Here is a 17,500-nt window from a genome sequence, read left to right on the forward strand (position 1 = left end):
AAATTAGAGACGTCACTCGGAGTCTAAGTCCAAATAGTAAACATTGCTATTGTCTATTGTATATATCTGGGGTTTGTGGGTAACAGGAAGTGACTGTCTGTTGTTCACATCCTGGGTTTGTGGGTAACTGCTGAATAGGATTCTTATTGTGTCTATAGTTCTTTTGTCCAATGACGTGCCACCACCTCTTAACACCACAAGCTGCGCCAATGGGAATTTGCTATATGTATTCGTAGGCGGAGCACAGCTGGGCAGACAGGTGCACAGAGCTCTGTGTGTGTGCACAGTTGAGCCATGGCCACCAGGGACATTAGTTGTAAAGGTTGCGAATTTGATTACTGGGAAATCATCGCTCCTGCGATGCAAGTCAGTGTACAATCGAGAAGAGGACCAGCCAGGACCTTGATCCTTTCGTTAAGGTATTGTGAGGAGGGGATTGGTACAGGTAGGGCATATTGTGTCAAGCTAGAAGAGAACCGGTGTGGGGGGGGAGGGAAGCTGCCCCAAACCAAGGATACGCTAGGTTAGGTTTATGTTAGGGTTAGGTTAGTGTTGCAGGGGGGATCCGGGGGGGCGCAGCCCTCCCGGTTAGGTTAGATTACGTTAGGTTAGGTTTATGTTAGGATTAGGTTCGTGTTGTAGGGGGGTGTCCGGGGGGCACAGTCCCCCGTTTAGGTTAGGTTACGTTAGGTTAGGTTTTTGTCCTTAGATTTTTTTAGATCGCCATATCTCGCCTCTTATGGCTCCCCCACAAAACCCCCAAAACCCCAGAGTTGCTGTTCTATAGATTTACCATTTTTATTATTGTTATTATTGTTTTTAGATATCTACTCGCTTTCTCTTGGCTGATTCTCTTCTTTCTCTTTTTTTCTCTTTCTCTCTCTCTCTCTCTCTCTCTCTCTCTCTCTCTCTCTCTCTCTCTCTCTCTCTCTCTCTCTCTCTGTCTGTCTGTCTGTCTGACTGTCTGTCTGTCATACACACAAACAGACACACTAAATAACCTAACTACTGCCTAATTACGTCTATTTAACGACCACATTGCCATTTCAAACTCTAATTAAAACATAACAAAATAAAAATGACAAACTCGTTACGCCATTAAAATATTCTCTCCCCGCAAACTCGAATGCGCTTAAGTTTGTTGACATCCTGGAATTGCGCAGCGCTGATCGCCTCATTACACTTGCACAGTCTTCAGATGACCTCAGCTCTCTCTTTCTCTCTTTATTGCTGTTTTATTGCTGTTTATTGCCGTTTATTGCTCTCCTTTGCCACAGAGAGAGAGAGAGAGAGAGAGAGAGAGAGAGGGGATAATTACTAATCAAACGTTTTTTTTTTTTTTTTTATTTAATTTCTGATCATAGTAAAACATTAGCCAAGTTACACGTTTTCATTAGATAGGGCAGACAAATCTCTCCTTTAACCCCTTCAGTAGCGTGACGTGTTTCCTATTCATTGTGGTGACTATTTGGTGACTTCCTACAGCTTCACAAACTCATGTGGGGGTTGAAATAGTGAAGACTATGGCCATAATCTTGCGGCCTCCATAGACCCTTACTAATGTCAATAAAATGGTCTAATGGTACACAAATCTCAAGGTAAAAATGTGTCCCAGTACTGAAGGGGTTAAAATAGTGAAGACTGTGGCCATTAATCTTGTGCCCTCCATAGACCCTTCCTAATGTCAATAAAATGGTCTAATGGTACACAAATCTCAAGGTAAAAATGTGTTCCAGTGAACACATTGTGGGTTGTCGCCTGGGCCAGTGGTCAGCCTAGGAGGGGGAGAGGGTGATCGGCGGGCGAGGCTCAGACAAGATATGTTTGACACAGAAGTGGTTTGGAGGGAGACGGTGTGTTGCTGGTGACTTGTTCAACACACACCATACACCACACTGCTCTCTTTCACTCTATCACCACACACACCACACTGCTCTCTTCCACTCTCTCACCACACACCATACACCACACTCTTTTTCTCTATCACCACACACACCACTGTCACCACACATCATACACCACACTGCTCTCTTTCACTCTCTCACCACACAAAAGATGTGGATGCTGCGCCAAGTTTTTCTCCCTCGGCTGCTGTACCCAATGATGTGTTCCGAGGTGGGGGTCTCAACCCTTGGCAGGATGGACCGTGAAGTGAGGAGGTTCGTCAGGACCGCTCTCCACCTCCCTAAGGATAGCCCCATGGGATGTTTCCATGCGGAGGTGGGGGATGGCGGTCTTGGCGTGGCCTCCTTTACGACGCGTGTCCCCCGGCTGAGGGCGGACCTACTATCAAGGCTGTCGAAGTCTGGAGACGAGGCAGTCCGGAGCATAGCTCGGATGCAGTGCCCCTCCGACCCCGAGTCTTCCCTGACATCTCGGAGGAAGGAGGAGAGGATACTATGGCAAAACCGGTTGGTCAATTCCCACGATGGCAAAGGATTGGATGGTGCCTCGCGTACCCCCATTTCCGCCTCGTGGGTAGGTGATGGATCCCGGCTCATGCGTGGAGGGACCTACGTTCAGGCAGTGAAGCTCAGGGGAAACCTCCTGCCGACGAAGGTCCGCAGCGCACGAGGCCGCCAAGTGACCGCAGTAAAATGCGACCTTTGCTATGGCAACAGGCCCGAAAGCCTGGGACACATTCTCCAGCAGTGTCCGGCCGTGGCAGGTCAGCGTCTTGCTAGACATAACGGGATCTTGGAGAGATACATCACCACCCTCCAGCGGGCTGGGTATCGTACTCGCCGTGAGCCTGCCATCCCAACGGAGGCTGGCGTGCGGTACCCCGATATAGTCTGCTGGAAGGGAAATCAGTCGCATGTGATTGATGTCCAGGTCGTGGCTGACGCGGCGGCGGGCGACCAGTTTGACGCACACATGCGCAAAGTGGCGTACTATAACACGCCGAGAATCCGGGCATTCGTTGAAGATCTCACTGGGAGTACCCCGATCTTCTCGTCGTTTACGATGAGTTGGAGAGGGGTACTTTCGGTCCCCTCCTACAACACCTGGCGGAGCTTGGGACTCCCTCGTGGGGCCCTAAAGCTCCTTATAGTCCATGGGATGGAGGAGGGGTAAGAATTGCCCAGTGCTTTAAAAGAACTTCAGGGGCTCGGGTAAGACGGGCGGATGGAGCCCGACCGGTGTGATATGGGCCGCGCCCATGCGGGGGCTTAAAGAAGCCCCCGTGAAAGTTAATTCTAACGCTAAGAGGTCACTCCCATTGTCCGGCCTTTGAAAGGCTCCACTTGGGTGAGCGGGGCTTGAACGAGCAAATACAAGAGCTGGTCTTGCCTCACCGAACACTCGAGGCAATAAAAGGCAAGAGGAGACAGGCGGGGTACAAGGCTCTGCTTGTAGCGGAGGTTGTCCCCGCTGCTGATCCCTTGCCGATTCCAGCTCCAGAGGCGGACTCTGGACCGACCTCTGAGCCTCAGCAACCACTCTCTCCTCCGGCGTCCCAATCGCTGAGCCAAAGGGAGAGAGCAACATCGGTTGTGGAACTACCTCCACCCGAAGAGGATCTCCGTCTCGCACTACATCGTGAGATGGAGACCCTCACTTCCATCCTTGGGGTGGAGGTTCCACGAGACACCACAGATGTCCAGAGACAACTGGATGACTGGTCTCCGTCCCCCCCCTCGGTTCGCCCAAGACCCGAGAAGAGCCTAAAGGTTCCGAGGGACGCTAGGGGGAGGAGACGGATGGAGTATGCCCGATTCCAGGAAGCCTGGAAAAGGGACAGAGGCCGTGCGACCAGGAGGGTGGTCGACGGTCAAAGCTGGCTAGTGGATGAGGGGCCAAAGCCTGTGGGCACTAACGACTTTTGGCTATCCCTCTTCACTAGACCTAGTCCACCCCCGGTGCCGGGGAACGTCCCCCCTTGTAAAGAATCGGTGGAAAGAGAAATCTGGAAGCCTCTTTCACTCTCATCACACACCCATCACCACACACACCCCTGTCACCACACACCACACCGCACTGTTTTCTTCCACCACACATCATACACAACTCCTGCCACCACACACCATACACCACACTGCTTTCCTCTATCACACACTATACACCACACTGCTCTCTTTCACCACAACACACACATTTTATATTATTATTATTTTGTGTGTGTGTGTGTGTGTGTTGCTTTTTGTTGGTTTTGAATGCCATGTGTTTGGTAATGTCGATATTTTGTCACTCATCTCTCACTGTTTTTCGTGTTTTTTTTAAGTGATTGTGTTACTTTTTTGTTGTTTTGTATTGTTTTCTTATTTATTTGTGTTGGTTTTTATTAGTTTTGTATATTGTGGGTTGTGAATGCTTAGTTTGGTAATGTCGACATTTTGAAGCTCATCTCCGCGGCTACTTGTATTCTCAAATAGACTAAAACCATAATAACACTGAACATTCCACACATAATTCCCAGATAACTTTCAAATACTGAGAATTTAACACATACAAGGACATAGTATTGGAATTTATTGTGTTGTGAATGCTGAGTTTGGTAATGTCGACATTTTGTAGCTCCTTCCTACGGCTACTTGTATCCTCAAATACACTAAAACCATAATAACACTGAATAATCCACACATAATTCCATAATAACCTTCAAATACTGAGAATTTAACACATACAAGGACATAGTATTGGAATTTATAGCGGGCAAGGAGAAGAGAGTGAATTCCTTTAGAGAGCCACAGCTGATGATGGCGTCGGTACCTCCCGTCAAGACACACGGTTGACCTCACTTGAGTGCCGTTATATTTTCAGCCTGTATAGAGGTGACAGTGCCGTGACAGAGGTGGTGGAGGTTATTAATGCACCAAGGAACAGGTGTGTAAGGTGTGGCAGTGGTGTTGATAAGGGATTAGTGTGTAAGGAGGGAAAGAAGTGTGGTGGGCCGGGTGTTTGCTCCGTGTCAACAAAACAGTGGTGATGGCCGTGTGGTGTTTGGTGTTGCTTATTCACCCCATAAACACACTCAAACACCCCGCAACACATCCACAACATGCCCATATACACCCAAACACCCACACACACACAAAGTGAAGTGATGACATTCCCGACAGCACCAGCGGCGAGACAAGAGAGCAGTGCAAGTCTTCACGACCCTCCACACCGCCTCACCATCATTTATTTCAGGTATTTCTAAGGCCACTCTCTTATTTGTAGGTTTTCTTTGCATATGAGAGTGAAAACAGTGCCCAAATGTTGAAAAGGTGATGGGTGTAACGAGCAGTTGTCAGTATTACCAGCTATTATTTGCTTCTTTGACTCACCGTAAGCCAAACACGTGTCAGAATACAATCACTAGTCTTATCATTGCATGTCCCGTGGCCAGGTGTTCCCGATGTGGCTTCATTTTGTTGTGGTGAGATAATAAATGCAATATAAGGATTATGGAGCCCAGATATTGAAAAGGTGCTAGATATAACGAGCATTATAGAGACAAGGTAGCTAATACTACTTACAAATGGAGCCGCTAGTCCACCATTTCATATTCCGTGGTCAGATATTCCACATTTAGCCTGATTTCTAGTGTGGTGAGGGGAATAAACTTAATGGAGACAACATGGCGCCCGCTCAGTGTCCCTCAGTGTTCCCGGGTTGCCTCCCTCCCCGCCCCTCACCGAGACACCCGGCCCCGACCCCTGTCCCTCCAAAGGCAACCTGCGGGTTCCAATACTTTTCTTGATATATTCTGTAACAATAATATTACGCTACCATGGTGTGTTTTTATGGTTTCTATAAATATTTCGTTGTGTTTGAAGTGTGTTCCGCGCCTGTGTTCGGCAAATGTGTGGCGTTTAGCGGTGTTTTATAGCTTAAATATGAGCTGCCAAAACCCTCAAAATTTTCCATCTCCCATTTTGAAAAATTAAATTTTAAATTTGGGCCTTTATGGTATCAAAAAAATCGCCTGTGCTCTTTTAAGCGTGAAATCAATCCATTGAAATGGTGTTTTGTCCCGTTTAACGTAACTTATTATTTTTTTTTTCGATTTTATTTATTTACGTTTCTGCTTCATGGTCAAACTCGTCATAGAATGCCTTAACCCGTGAACTGCGGCACTCACATTCAGAGGGTGTCTCCTAATGCGGCTAAATCAGCGAACGATTGACTTTCAATGAAAGATATATGCTTTATAAAGATGTGTCACAGATATTTTATTTCACAATTATGTAACTCAAAATTTACTGTAGCTACCATATTTCTCAGTATTTGGCAGTATCTGGAGGCATTGTGGTAAGCGGGATGGGAGGGGGGAGGTAGGGGGAGGAGGCAGGGGGGGATACACACATACCGATTGTTGCCACCGTTCGTCGACGGGTCAGTGTTGTCAACGCTCGAAGAGACAACATTGAAGATTCAATGTTGTCTCTCTCTCTCTCTCTCTCTCTCTCTCTCTCTCTCTCTCTCTCTCTCTCTCTCTCTCTCTCTCTCTCTTGCTTGCTTCAAGAGAAATAAATGATAAAACAAAAGTATTTTATTTCTATAATGGCAATTTCCGTATAAGTAATATTCTTTCCATTATTCTGACACTAATAATTTGAATCGCAAATAAAGTAAATGTGCGGCATCAAAGTATATGGAGTAAATTCGGGGCCTAAAGGCCAACTTGCAAGACGTTGCAGTTGCGTCCTCCAAATATGATATAATTTTTTGTTCAGAGACTCTTGTTTCAAGCTTCAGGCATGTTTCTGAGATTCTGATTCCTAATTTCAAGAGGCCTCTTCTTCTGAGGCGTGATTCTATCCCTAGAGCTCGGGGGATGTGTATATACTTACGTCCAGCATGCAGCGCTTCACGCATTACCAAATTTGAGTGTGGCTGTCATGAAATGATGCTGGTTAAAATTTGCAGTCGTTTTAATAACTACTATATCTTCTCTGTATATAGAAATCCCGATCTTGATGATTCTATTTATGACTGTTTGCTAAATTCTATGGCATCTATTCAAGAATCAGACCCTAAAGCTTCCTTTGTTTTTGTTGGTGATGTTAATGCACATCATCAGGATTGGTTGAACTCCGTTTCTCAAACAAATCAACATGGTCGGGCTGCTCTAGATTTTAGTAACCTCACCGGTTGTGAGCAGATCGTTCATAGCCCAACTCACGTCTCGGGTAATTGCCTTGATCTTCTTTTACAGACGCCCCTCTGCAGTAACTTTGCAGGTCGTCCCTCCCCTTGGTAGCACAGACCACTCTGGCTTGTCTTTCAATATTCAAACTTCATTTCCTATTCCGGACGAGCCAATATCGCGGAAAGTATTTCTAAAGTCACGAGCCAATTGGACTGGTGTCATTGCCGATTTTAACAACATTGTATGGCGGGAAATTTTACATTCTGATAGTCCAATTGATTCCCTTAACAGTGTTTTACTTAACATTAGTGAAAGAAGAATTCCTTCTAAAATAATTCGAAGTCGTCGCAAGGACAGTGCCTGGTTTAATGATGACTGCAGGCGTGCTCAGCGTGGAAAACAGGTTGCTTATTGTGAATGGTCCCGACTGCGTTCACCTGAATCATGGGAAAATTACGTTCGTCTGCGTTTATTTGCCCAACGTACATATTCTAGCGCACAGGATGAGTACAATGAACACCTTAAAAATGTTCTGATTGGCACCTCCCAACCACACTCATGGTGGTCAGCTTTAAAGCAATCACTCTTTGGTGTGGACTCAAGTTTACCTCCTCTGTCATGTACTGACGGTTCAATCTGCCATAATTCTAAGGACAAAGCCAATCTTTTAGCTTCCGTTTTAACTCGAAACAAAGTGATGAAGAGTTTGATCTGCCGTCTTGTCCCCAGGACATTAAATTACACTCCATTGCCTTTAAGTCCTCCGAAATCTTAAGATATCTTAATGAGTTAGACTCATTCGGGGGTTGTGATCCTTTGGGTTTTCTGCCTCTTTTTTACAAAAAGATTGCTTCTCCTCTCGCTCCAAAATTGGCAGTTATTTTTAGAGCTCTTTTTCGTAAGGGTTCTTTTCCGGTATGCTGGCGTACTGCAAATGTTACCCCTATTCCAAAGGGATCTTCATCCTCCATTCACCCCGGTGACTATAGACCCATTTCCATAACCCCGGTGTTATCTAAGATTTTTGAGCGCCTGCTGCCAAGCGTCTCAATCGTTTTTAGATATTAATAATTTGTTGCCATCTAGTCAGTTTGGTTTTAGAAAAGGTCTCAGTACTTCTGATGCTCTCGTTTGCATAACGCACGACATGCAAGCTGCCCTTGATGCTGGTCATGAATCTAGAGTAATTTCACTTGATTTTAGTTCTGCATTTGATCGTGTTAATCATAGAGCCCTTTTATCGAAAGTTAGATCTATTGGTATTGGTGGCCGCGTCCATCAAGTTCTGTCAGAGTTCCTAACGAGTCGAAGGCAGCGTGTGACTGTTGATGGCTGCCTTAGTTCTTTTAGTCCAGTTGTATCCGGTGTTCCGCAGGGAAGTGTTCTGGGACCTCTTCTTTTATTATTTATACATCTGACATGTGGTGTGGGATTGAATCTAATATGGTTGCTTATGCTGATGACACCACTATATATGCGACAATTCCTTCCCCACAGGATAGGCAGAGAGTCGCTAATGTACTCACTCAAGATGTTTCAAGGATTCTGTCATGGTGTGATCGGTGGGGTATGAAACTGAACCCGAGTAAATCCCATAGTATGGTTATTAGCAGATCAAGGACACCTTTCCCAGTTCACCCTGATATTGTTGTCAACGAAGTACCTATTCCTAATTGTTCGTCTCTGAAGTTACTCGGAGTCACCCTTGATCCCAAACTTACTTTTGAGTTGCACTTGCGTTCACTTGCATCATCAGTCTCATGTAAAGTTGGTTTGTTACGCAAATGTAGGCGGATATATTCCTCTGATGATATTGTAAGAAATTGCTTTTACTCTTTCATACTGCCTCATTTTGAATATTGTCACTCTGTGTGGATCTCTGCAGCAGAGTCTCACTTAAAGCTTTTAGATAGAGCATTCAACCAGATTAAATTTCTTCTTCCTAATCTTGAGATTAATCTTCGGCATCGTCGTTTGGTTGGATCATTGTCCTATTTCTTCAAAATCATGTCTAATTCCAACCACCCGTTGCATTGTCATTTGCCTGCCCTTCACTACCAGCACGTGCTACAAGACAATCCTTGATCATGAATGACCGTTCCTTGTCTGTGAATCGATGTAATACTTCACAATTTTCCCGGTGTTTTATCCCAGTATCTGCTAGACTCTGGAATACAATTCCCAACGAGATTGTTAATTCTAGTAACATTGAAGCATTTAAAAAACGTGTGAATACCTTTCTTCTCTCTGAACTCACTACCTCTTAGATCTCTACCAATCTTCCTATTCTGTTGTTCATTCCTGTTACTTCCTTTCACTTATCGGTGAGGTGCCGCCCACTGGGCCTTTGGGTTTATGCAGTTATGCTTTCCAGTGGGTCGCCTTCATTGACCTCATAATAATAATAATAATAATAATAAATAACATACATATGGAATGGATAAATTGGTCAAATAAAAATGCATATGCACTGGTAATGGTAATGCGAAATGTTGCTCTAGCCTCATAGTATTTAAAAAAAAAAAAAATTCTCTCTCTCTCTCTCTCTCTCACACACTTTGTTCAAAATAAATAAATGAAACAAAAATACTCTTGCTTGGTTCACAATAAATAAAGTAACGAAATATTAGTTCCGTGTAAGCCACAATAACATACATATCATACTATATATCTGTGTGTGTGTGTGTGTGTGTGTGTGTGTGTGTGTGTGTGTGTGAGAGAGAGAGAGAGAGAGAGAGAGAGAGAGAGAGAGAGAGAGGATGAGTCCTGACTCATGACGCGCGGTGCTGGCCGGGCCGACACGTCTGACAGTGTTACAAACGTCTAGTGAAGATGGTCTTGTTTCCATAATCTTATTCGCTTTATCTCTTTTCTATTATACAAAAACAACTTGTATACTACTAAATTATAGCTTCCTCTTACCATACATGAGACTCAAACTCTAATATCTATGAGAGGAATGCAATGTCGACTAAATAAAATAAAAACATAGTGGTTTCATTGTTTTCCTTTATAAATATGATCTAAATAACCAAATTCTTATTAGAAGGATATAAATTACTAAAAGAAAGGTTATTAGAACACAAAAAAAAAAAAAAATAATATCAAAGAACTACGAATCACGGGAACTTTCTGGTGCCTGTTTAAAAAGAGCGCTTCCAGAAGGCGTACTACACCAGTTTGCCGCCAAGCCACCCAGAAGGCGTACACCAGTTTTCGGGTTAAAAGAAAGCTCAAACTTTGTAGAATGTGTTGAAATACTCACCAAGTGAAAATAGCTGGACTTTACAAGAGTTTTGAATGAGTTTAGAGTTTAATGGTTTTGTTTTACATAAATGCTCTTTCACTCGTTCACTTCTGGTTCTAGGTCAGTGTTGGATGCCTGAGAAGAGAGTTTATATTGTCTAATATTTTTCGAAAGATATATAAAGTCAAAATGGCTGGACGTTTTGGCAGCGTTATAAGTTTATATGCTTTTTATATACTTAATTTAGACAGTTCTTTAAAACTAGTTAAGCAGGAGATGTTTTGATGTTTTGGATATTAATTAAAGTATCTATCAGGTCATAAAAAAGTAAGCATTCGGCCTTGGCTTCGTTTTTTCTTTGTCATTTTTAAAATTATTTACGTAATTCAGCCGAGTCACCACTGTTCCCGCGCTCTTGGTGACGTCACAGCCAAGGTGGTGACTCATCATAGCCCCGGGCTGGCGTCCCTCCCTCCTTACCGCCCAGTTCGTCGATATTTTGCCTAATATCTACTGATTTCTACGTGTTTTCATGTGTTTCTTGGTTCAGGTGTGTAGATAGTAGTAGTAGAAGGAAGAAGGATGGAGAAATAAAGGAGGATGAGGAGAAAGGAATGAGAAAGGGAGGAATAAGTGGAGGAGCAGGCAAGCCACAATAACAACTCTCCCTTCACTTCCTCAATATTTTGGCTAATATCTCGTGTTTTCTAAGTGTTTTGATGTGTTTCTAGGCTCAGGCGTGTAGACGGAAGCAGGAGAAGAAAGAGAAAAGGAGGAGAACGAAGAAGAAAGGAAAAAATGGAAGTGGAAGAAGAGGAGGAGCCAAGCCACAATATTTAGGTAAGTCCCCTTTTTAATGTTACCGTTCTTTATAAGGCATTTTGGTGTTTTTTGGGTATATCTGAAGTATTTTAAGTGTGTTTGGTAGTGTTGCAGGGTGTTTTGGGTATATTATGTGTGCTTTCAGTGTGTATTAGACGTTTTTAGGTATATTTTACATGTGTTGAGTGTGGTTAGGGGAATTTTGAGGTGTTGTACGGTGTATTGAATGTGTTTAGGTTAGTTTTATTGAATGTGTTAGGGATGAGGTTGGGTGTTTTAAGGGTTTTGTGTGTGTAGTGTGAGTGTGTAGGGATGATTTTGGTGTGTGCTGGGTGTTTTAAGGGGTCTGTGCGTGTGTGTGAAGTGTCTTGTGAGTGTGTGGGGATGATTTTGGTGTGTGCTGGGTGTTTTAAGTGGTCTGTGCGTGTGTGGAGTATCTTGTGAGTGTGTGGGGATGATTTTGGTGTGTGCTGGGTGTTTTAAGTGGTCTGTGTGTGTGTGTGTGTGTGTTGGAGTGTGGGGATGATGATGGTGTGTGCTGGGTGTTTTAAGTGTTCTGTGCGTGTGTGTGGGGATGATTTTGGTGTATGTTGGGTGTTTCTAGTTGAATTATGGGTTTTTTTTTGGGGGGGTGATTGAAATATTAGTGTTGTCTTTCATGAACCGTGTTACTGAAACGGGAGTCTTTTAGAAATACAACTTAGGCGAACACTGTTTTTCAAAGTCCACAGTTATGAGGAAGTTTGTTCTTAAGAGTGTTTCTGCTTTCGATTTGATAGATGTCATGTTAATCTGTCAAGAGATCATCAAACATCCCTTAAAAACTGGAGGGGTTTGGGTGTGTTTTGGGGTGTTTGGGGTGAAAGAGTGTGTTTTTGTGGGGTTTGTGTGTGTTTTGAGGGTTTTTTGGGGTGTTTGGGGTGAAAGATTGTGGGGTTTGGGTTATTGTGGGGTTTGGGTGTGTTTTGGAGTCTTTGAGTGTTTTGGGGATTTGAGTGTGCTTTGGGTGTGTTTGGGGTGTTTAGGGATGTTTTTTGGGGGGATTTGAGTGTGCTTTAGGATGTGTTTAGGATGTGTTTGGGTGATGTTTGGATGTGTGTCTCATCCGCACGTTCAGACACTAGCAGATGGTGTGACTTCATTTTTTTCTTTTTTCTGAGTTTCCAACAATCTCAGCCTTTGTCCCAACCTAACCTAATTTAGCACCCCATAACCACTCCCTCTCTCCCTGGCAGCTCCAAACACTCTGCACCAAACTGTGACACCAGATTTTTCAGTTCTTATTTATTTTTCCTCTTTTTTCAATAATCTGCCTTATTCCCTGCCCATCCTAACCTAACCTAGTGTAACATCCCCAGTACTAGTCCCTCCCTCAATTCTGTAGTTCCGTTCATTTGCCCTATCAATAACACAAAAACTCTTGCGAAAAAGGTTTCTCATATCTGTGGCCTTTGAAAATTGTGGCAACAAAACCTGTCTTCTTAAAAGTCTATAATTTCAGTGACACGGGTTTTTTTTAAAGGTAGTTGCTTGAAAGTATCTATCCATCACCCACTCCTAGTCAAAACAGAATAAAAAGCACCATTGTAATTTTTAAAGCATACAAGATAAACAGCCATATTGTATTATCTATCTATCACGCTTTCCATCTCACCCACTAGTCAAAACAGGAGGGAAAAGAAAACACCTTAGGATTTTTTTTAAAGAATATATAAGTTCTTTTTTTCGTCTCCAAAAGTAATAATAAGGAATGTGGCTTGACTACAGATAGCTGCCTTTCCGAAGAGTTTCCATGTCGAACAGAGGGAGGGAAGGAGGGAGATGCAATTGAAATGTAGTAATATTTGATTTCAGGAGTGTTTTCATGAGAGAATATTATTATTATGGGGGTTATAATATTCTACGCTACATATACACCATTTTTGTTTAATATATCGTGTTTTTATTAATGAGAGGAGGGAAGGGAGAAGGATCGTGCTGATAAATTAGGTGTATCTTTCAAAAGTGATAAAAATAATAGTTTTGAGTTAGAAAGAAAAAAAAGGAAAGAGAAGAGAGAAAGAACGAGAGAGAGAAAAATATATGAAAGGGGGAGGAGAAAGAGAGAAAAAGAGAAAGAAAGAGGAAAAATAAATTAGGTGTATCATCTTTCAAAATTGGTACAAATAACACTTTTTGAGTTAGAAAGAAAGAGAGAGAAAAAGAGAGAGGAGGAAAAGAAAGAGAAAGAAAAGAAGAAAAAAAAACCGTAGAGGAAAAAGAGAAAAAAGAAAGCAAACCGTAAAAAAAGAGGAGGAGAATGAATCGTGCTAAGAAAAATAAAGTAAATCATCTTTTTAAAATAGGTACAAATAAGAGTTTCGAGATTTTCCTTAGAGAATATTATGACAGGATGATAATATTGTAAGCTACATATACAACAGATCTCTCTTTATTATTTTTATTGTTATTTGAATTGTAAGGAGGGAGAGGAGGGAGAGGGACCGTGTTGATAAATTAGCCCTAGTCGTAGAAATAAGAGTTTTGAGTTAGAGAGAGAGAGAGAGAGAGAGAGAGAAAAAGAAAAACGAGAGAGAATGAAAAGAAATAGAGAAAAAGAACGGGAAAGACGAGAAGGAAAGAGATAGAGAAAGAGAAAAAGAAGAAAGAATGAGAAAAAAACGAGAAAGAATGAAAAAAAACGAAAGAGAATGAAAACAAAAAAAAAAAAAAAACGAGAAAGAAGAGAATGAAAAAAAATAATAAAAATAAGAAAAAAAAAAAGAAAATGGGGGAGAAGGAATCGTGGTGTGTGTGTGTGTGTGGTGTGTGGTGAATTAGGTGTAGCATTCAAAAGTGGCAGAAATAATACTTTAGTTTGAGATTTTCATTAGAGAATATTACGTTCTGCAAAATGTTAATATTGAACGCTACAGTGATATCTTTTAGTTTATTATAGCTTAGTTTTTGAATAGGAGACAAGAGGAAGGGGAGGGAGAGAGAGAGAGAGAGAGAGAGGGAGGGAGTGGGGAGATAAATTAGGTGTAGCATCTTTCATAAGTGATAACAATAATAGTTTCTTTAATTATCAAGTTTTCCTTAATACGAATGGAAGCGCAATGGATGAAAAATGAACTAAATAATAATAATGAAGTAAAATAAACAAAATAACGAGAAAAATAATAGAAAAAATAAATAATAATAATAATAAATAATAATAAATGAAATGAGACAAAAATACCAAATTGAAATGAAATAAAACGTAACATTTGATCATTGTAAAAAAAAAAAAATGTATAGCCGCCATTTTTTCTCTTTCTTTAGTATTTTGGAAAACGTTCGTAAATAAATTAATTGATAAAAATTCTGATTAATTACTTCAACAATAACAATAATAATAATAATAATAGTAATAATAATTTTTTTTTGTTATATTTTTCTTTTTTTCTTTGAATTGAGAGAGAGAGAGAGAGAGAGAGAGAGAGAGAGAGAGAGAGAGAGAGAGAGAGAGAAACGAGAGAAAAATAGAGGAAAAGATAGAAAAAAATAAAGAAAAGAGAGAGAGAGAGAGAGAGAGAGAGAGAGAGAGAGAGAGAGAGAGAGAGACTACCCTTAATTAACCATAAGAAGATGATGTTTACGTGGGGGCGGGGAGAGGTCATCTGGGGTGGAGGGGGGCGATAACCTCAGCATCTGGGTTAATATGAGGCGGGAGGGGCGCGGCGACCCTCTGGAGCGAAACGGGGGGGTGAAGCTTCGAATCGCGGGGGTGAGGCTTCGAAACGGGGTGGTGAAGCTTCGAAACGGGGTGGTGAAGCTTCGAAACGGGGTGGTGAAGCTTCGAATCGGGGGGGTGAAGCTTCAAAACTCCCTGGGGTGTTGAAGGGGGTGTTCCTGGGGAGTGTGTGGACTCGAATGGCCTTGGGGAGGGTGATAAGACGAGGTGGGGGGCGGATTGGGCCGCTGGGGTGAACTGGGGTGAGCTGGCGGCCATTTTGAATCAGTGTGTGTCCGCGTGGTGGCCCGAAGTCCTTCTCCTCAGCCTTCATCTCCATGTGCGTGGCGGGGCGTGGGCGTGATAGGCCGGTAGGTGTGTCTGCCAGAACTGTGGGGAGGCGTGGGTTGAGCTACACTGGCAGATAGATAGATAGATAGACAGACACACAGACAGACAGACATTCTCTCTCTCTCTCTCTCTCTCTCTCTCTCTCTCTCTCTCTCTCTCTCTCTCTCTCTCTCTCTCTCTCTCTCTCTCGAATTTAAAGCACATTATAAACAAACATTCTTAAAACTAGTCTCTCTCTCTCTCTCTCTCTCTCTCTCTCTCTCTCTCTCTCTCTCTCTCTCTCTCTCTCTCTCTCTCTCTCTCTCTCTCTCTCTCTCTCTCTCTCTCTCTCTCTCTCTCTCTCTCTCTCTCTCTCTCTCACCTTTGAATGGCAGGAAGGAGCGCATGATGGGCCTTGGGGGGAAGGGGGAGAGACTGATGGGGGAGGGGGGCGCTCTGGGGGTTGCCTGGGGGAGAGGAAGAGCCCCTCTTTGCAAACTAACCATATTAATCTTCCCTGTGGTTTCTCTGGCTTGTGAAAGAAAACGGGGTGTGATTCTGACGATCGGCTGAAGGTGACGGGGGAGCATTCTATCTGAAAGCCCCTCAGGGTTACCACGGGGCTCTGGGGCACCGTGGGGCATTACTGGGGGACCGTGGGACATTACTGGGGCATGCTGGGACAGTGGAGTGAGGCTAACCACTGGGGAAATACGAGTTTTTGGCCCAAATGACGCCCGGGGTGGGAAAATAGGCACTAGTCTTGGCTGTGGACCGGGGCGGGAGGTTAGCATCTTCATGAGGGGGGCGATGAGGGACATAGGGGGCCGTGGAGCGGGGAAGGGGTTCAGGGAGGGTTTGGGGCGTGGGATAGCCTTGTCTTGATCCTCGTCGTCCTTACAAGTCACTAGGATCGTTTGGGACATGACTCCTGGTGCGATGGGGACCTGGCGCCGCTCCACCTCGCAGTTCACCTCCTTGCCGGCCTGCGGAGTGGAGACCGTGGAATACCCTTAAAACACTTCCAAACACCCCAAACATCTTTAAATTACCACCAAACACACCCCAAACACCATCCAAACACCACAAAACACCCTTTAATTACCAGCAAACACCATCCAAACACTACAAAACACTCTTAATATACCCCCAAACACTCAAAACACCCTTAAAAACAACCCTAAACACCACAAAACACCCTTAAATTACCCAAAACGCCATCCAAACACCCAAACACCCTTAAAACATCATAAAAATATCCTAATGCTCTTAAAACACTTCCAAACATCCCAAACACCCTTAAAACATAAAAATATTCCAAACACCCTTAAAATACCCCAAACACCTTTAAAACACCACAAAACATCCTTAATATACCCCAAAACACCACAAAACACTCTAAAACTGCCACAAGACAGCCTTAAACATAACAAAACACCTTCAAACACACTTAAACACCACGAACACCCCAAAAAAAATCTCCAAACACCACAAAACACCCTTAAAACACCCAAAACACATTTAAAACACCCAAAACATCCTTAAAAACATCCAAACACCCAAAACATCCAAACACCCAAAACACCTTTAAAACACCCCAAACACCATCCAAAAACCACAAACACCACAAAACAGCCTTAAAACACTTCCAAACACCTCAAAACACCCTTAAAATACCACCAAATACCCTTAAAACACCCCCAAACACTACAACACTTTCAAACACCAAACACCTTTAAAACACCACAAACACCACTTACAAGGTTCGGATTCCCCATAATGAGGTCAATAGGGAGTCTGATCTTCTTCATGTGGTCAGCCTGAGCTCTGAGGATGTCCTGCAGCGCCTCCTCCTCCTCCTCCACCACCTCCTTCATCTCCTCCTCCAGCTGGTGTTCTGCCTCCACCACCTCCTCCACCAACGCGTCCACCTGTGTGTGTGTGTGTGTGTGTGTGTGTGTGTGTGTGTGTGTGTGTGTGTGTGTGTGTGTGTGTGTGTGTGTGTGTGTGTGCAGGGGAGAGAAAATTCTGTTTGAGTGTGTGTATATCTCTCTCTCTCTCTCTCTCTCTCTCTCTCTCTCTCTCTCTCTCTCTCTCTCTCTCTCTCTCTCTCTCTCTCTCTCTCTTTTCTCTCGATCTTTTATTTTTTTCATTATTTTCTCAACCTTCCATTCTCTCTCTCTCTCTCTCTCTCTCTCTCTCTCTCTCTCTCTCTCTCTCTCTCTCTCTCTCTCTCTCTCTCTCTCTCTCTCTCTCTCTCTCTCTCTCAAACACATTTCTTTTCTCTATCTTTTAAAATCCTTGACACTTTAACTCTCTCTCTCTC

At 43.3% G+C, this 17,500-nt stretch overlaps 1 protein-coding gene across 2 annotated transcripts in view; it reads right to left on the reverse strand.

Annotated features, from left to right (window-relative positions):
• Window positions 1-14,026: 14,026 nt before the first annotated feature.
• Window positions 14,027-17,500, reverse strand: part of LOC123519571 (SH3 domain-containing protein C23A1.17-like) — a 14,189-nt gene continuing 10,715 nt past the window's right edge. Inside the window, exons 4-7 of one of the 2 annotated variants that reach the window (XM_045281106.1) lie at window positions 16,935-17,105; window positions 15,557-16,160; window positions 14,962-15,234; window positions 14,027-14,919 (exon numbers count right to left, since the gene is read on the reverse strand). In XM_045281106.1, coding sequence (XP_045137041.1) covers window positions 14,828-14,919; window positions 14,962-15,234; window positions 15,557-16,160; window positions 16,935-17,105 — 1,140 coding nt within the window. In that variant the 3' untranslated portion in view covers window positions 14,027-14,827. Of the gene's footprint in view, window positions 15,235-15,556; window positions 16,161-16,934; window positions 17,106-17,500 lie in introns of both variants that reach the window. The other variant, XM_045281022.1, reaches the window with a different exon arrangement.

Source organism: Portunus trituberculatus, chromosome 1, assembly GCF_017591435.1.
Source record: "Portunus trituberculatus isolate SZX2019 chromosome 1, ASM1759143v1, whole genome shotgun sequence".
Taxonomy (NCBI): domain Eukaryota; kingdom Metazoa; phylum Arthropoda; class Malacostraca; order Decapoda; family Portunidae; genus Portunus; species Portunus trituberculatus.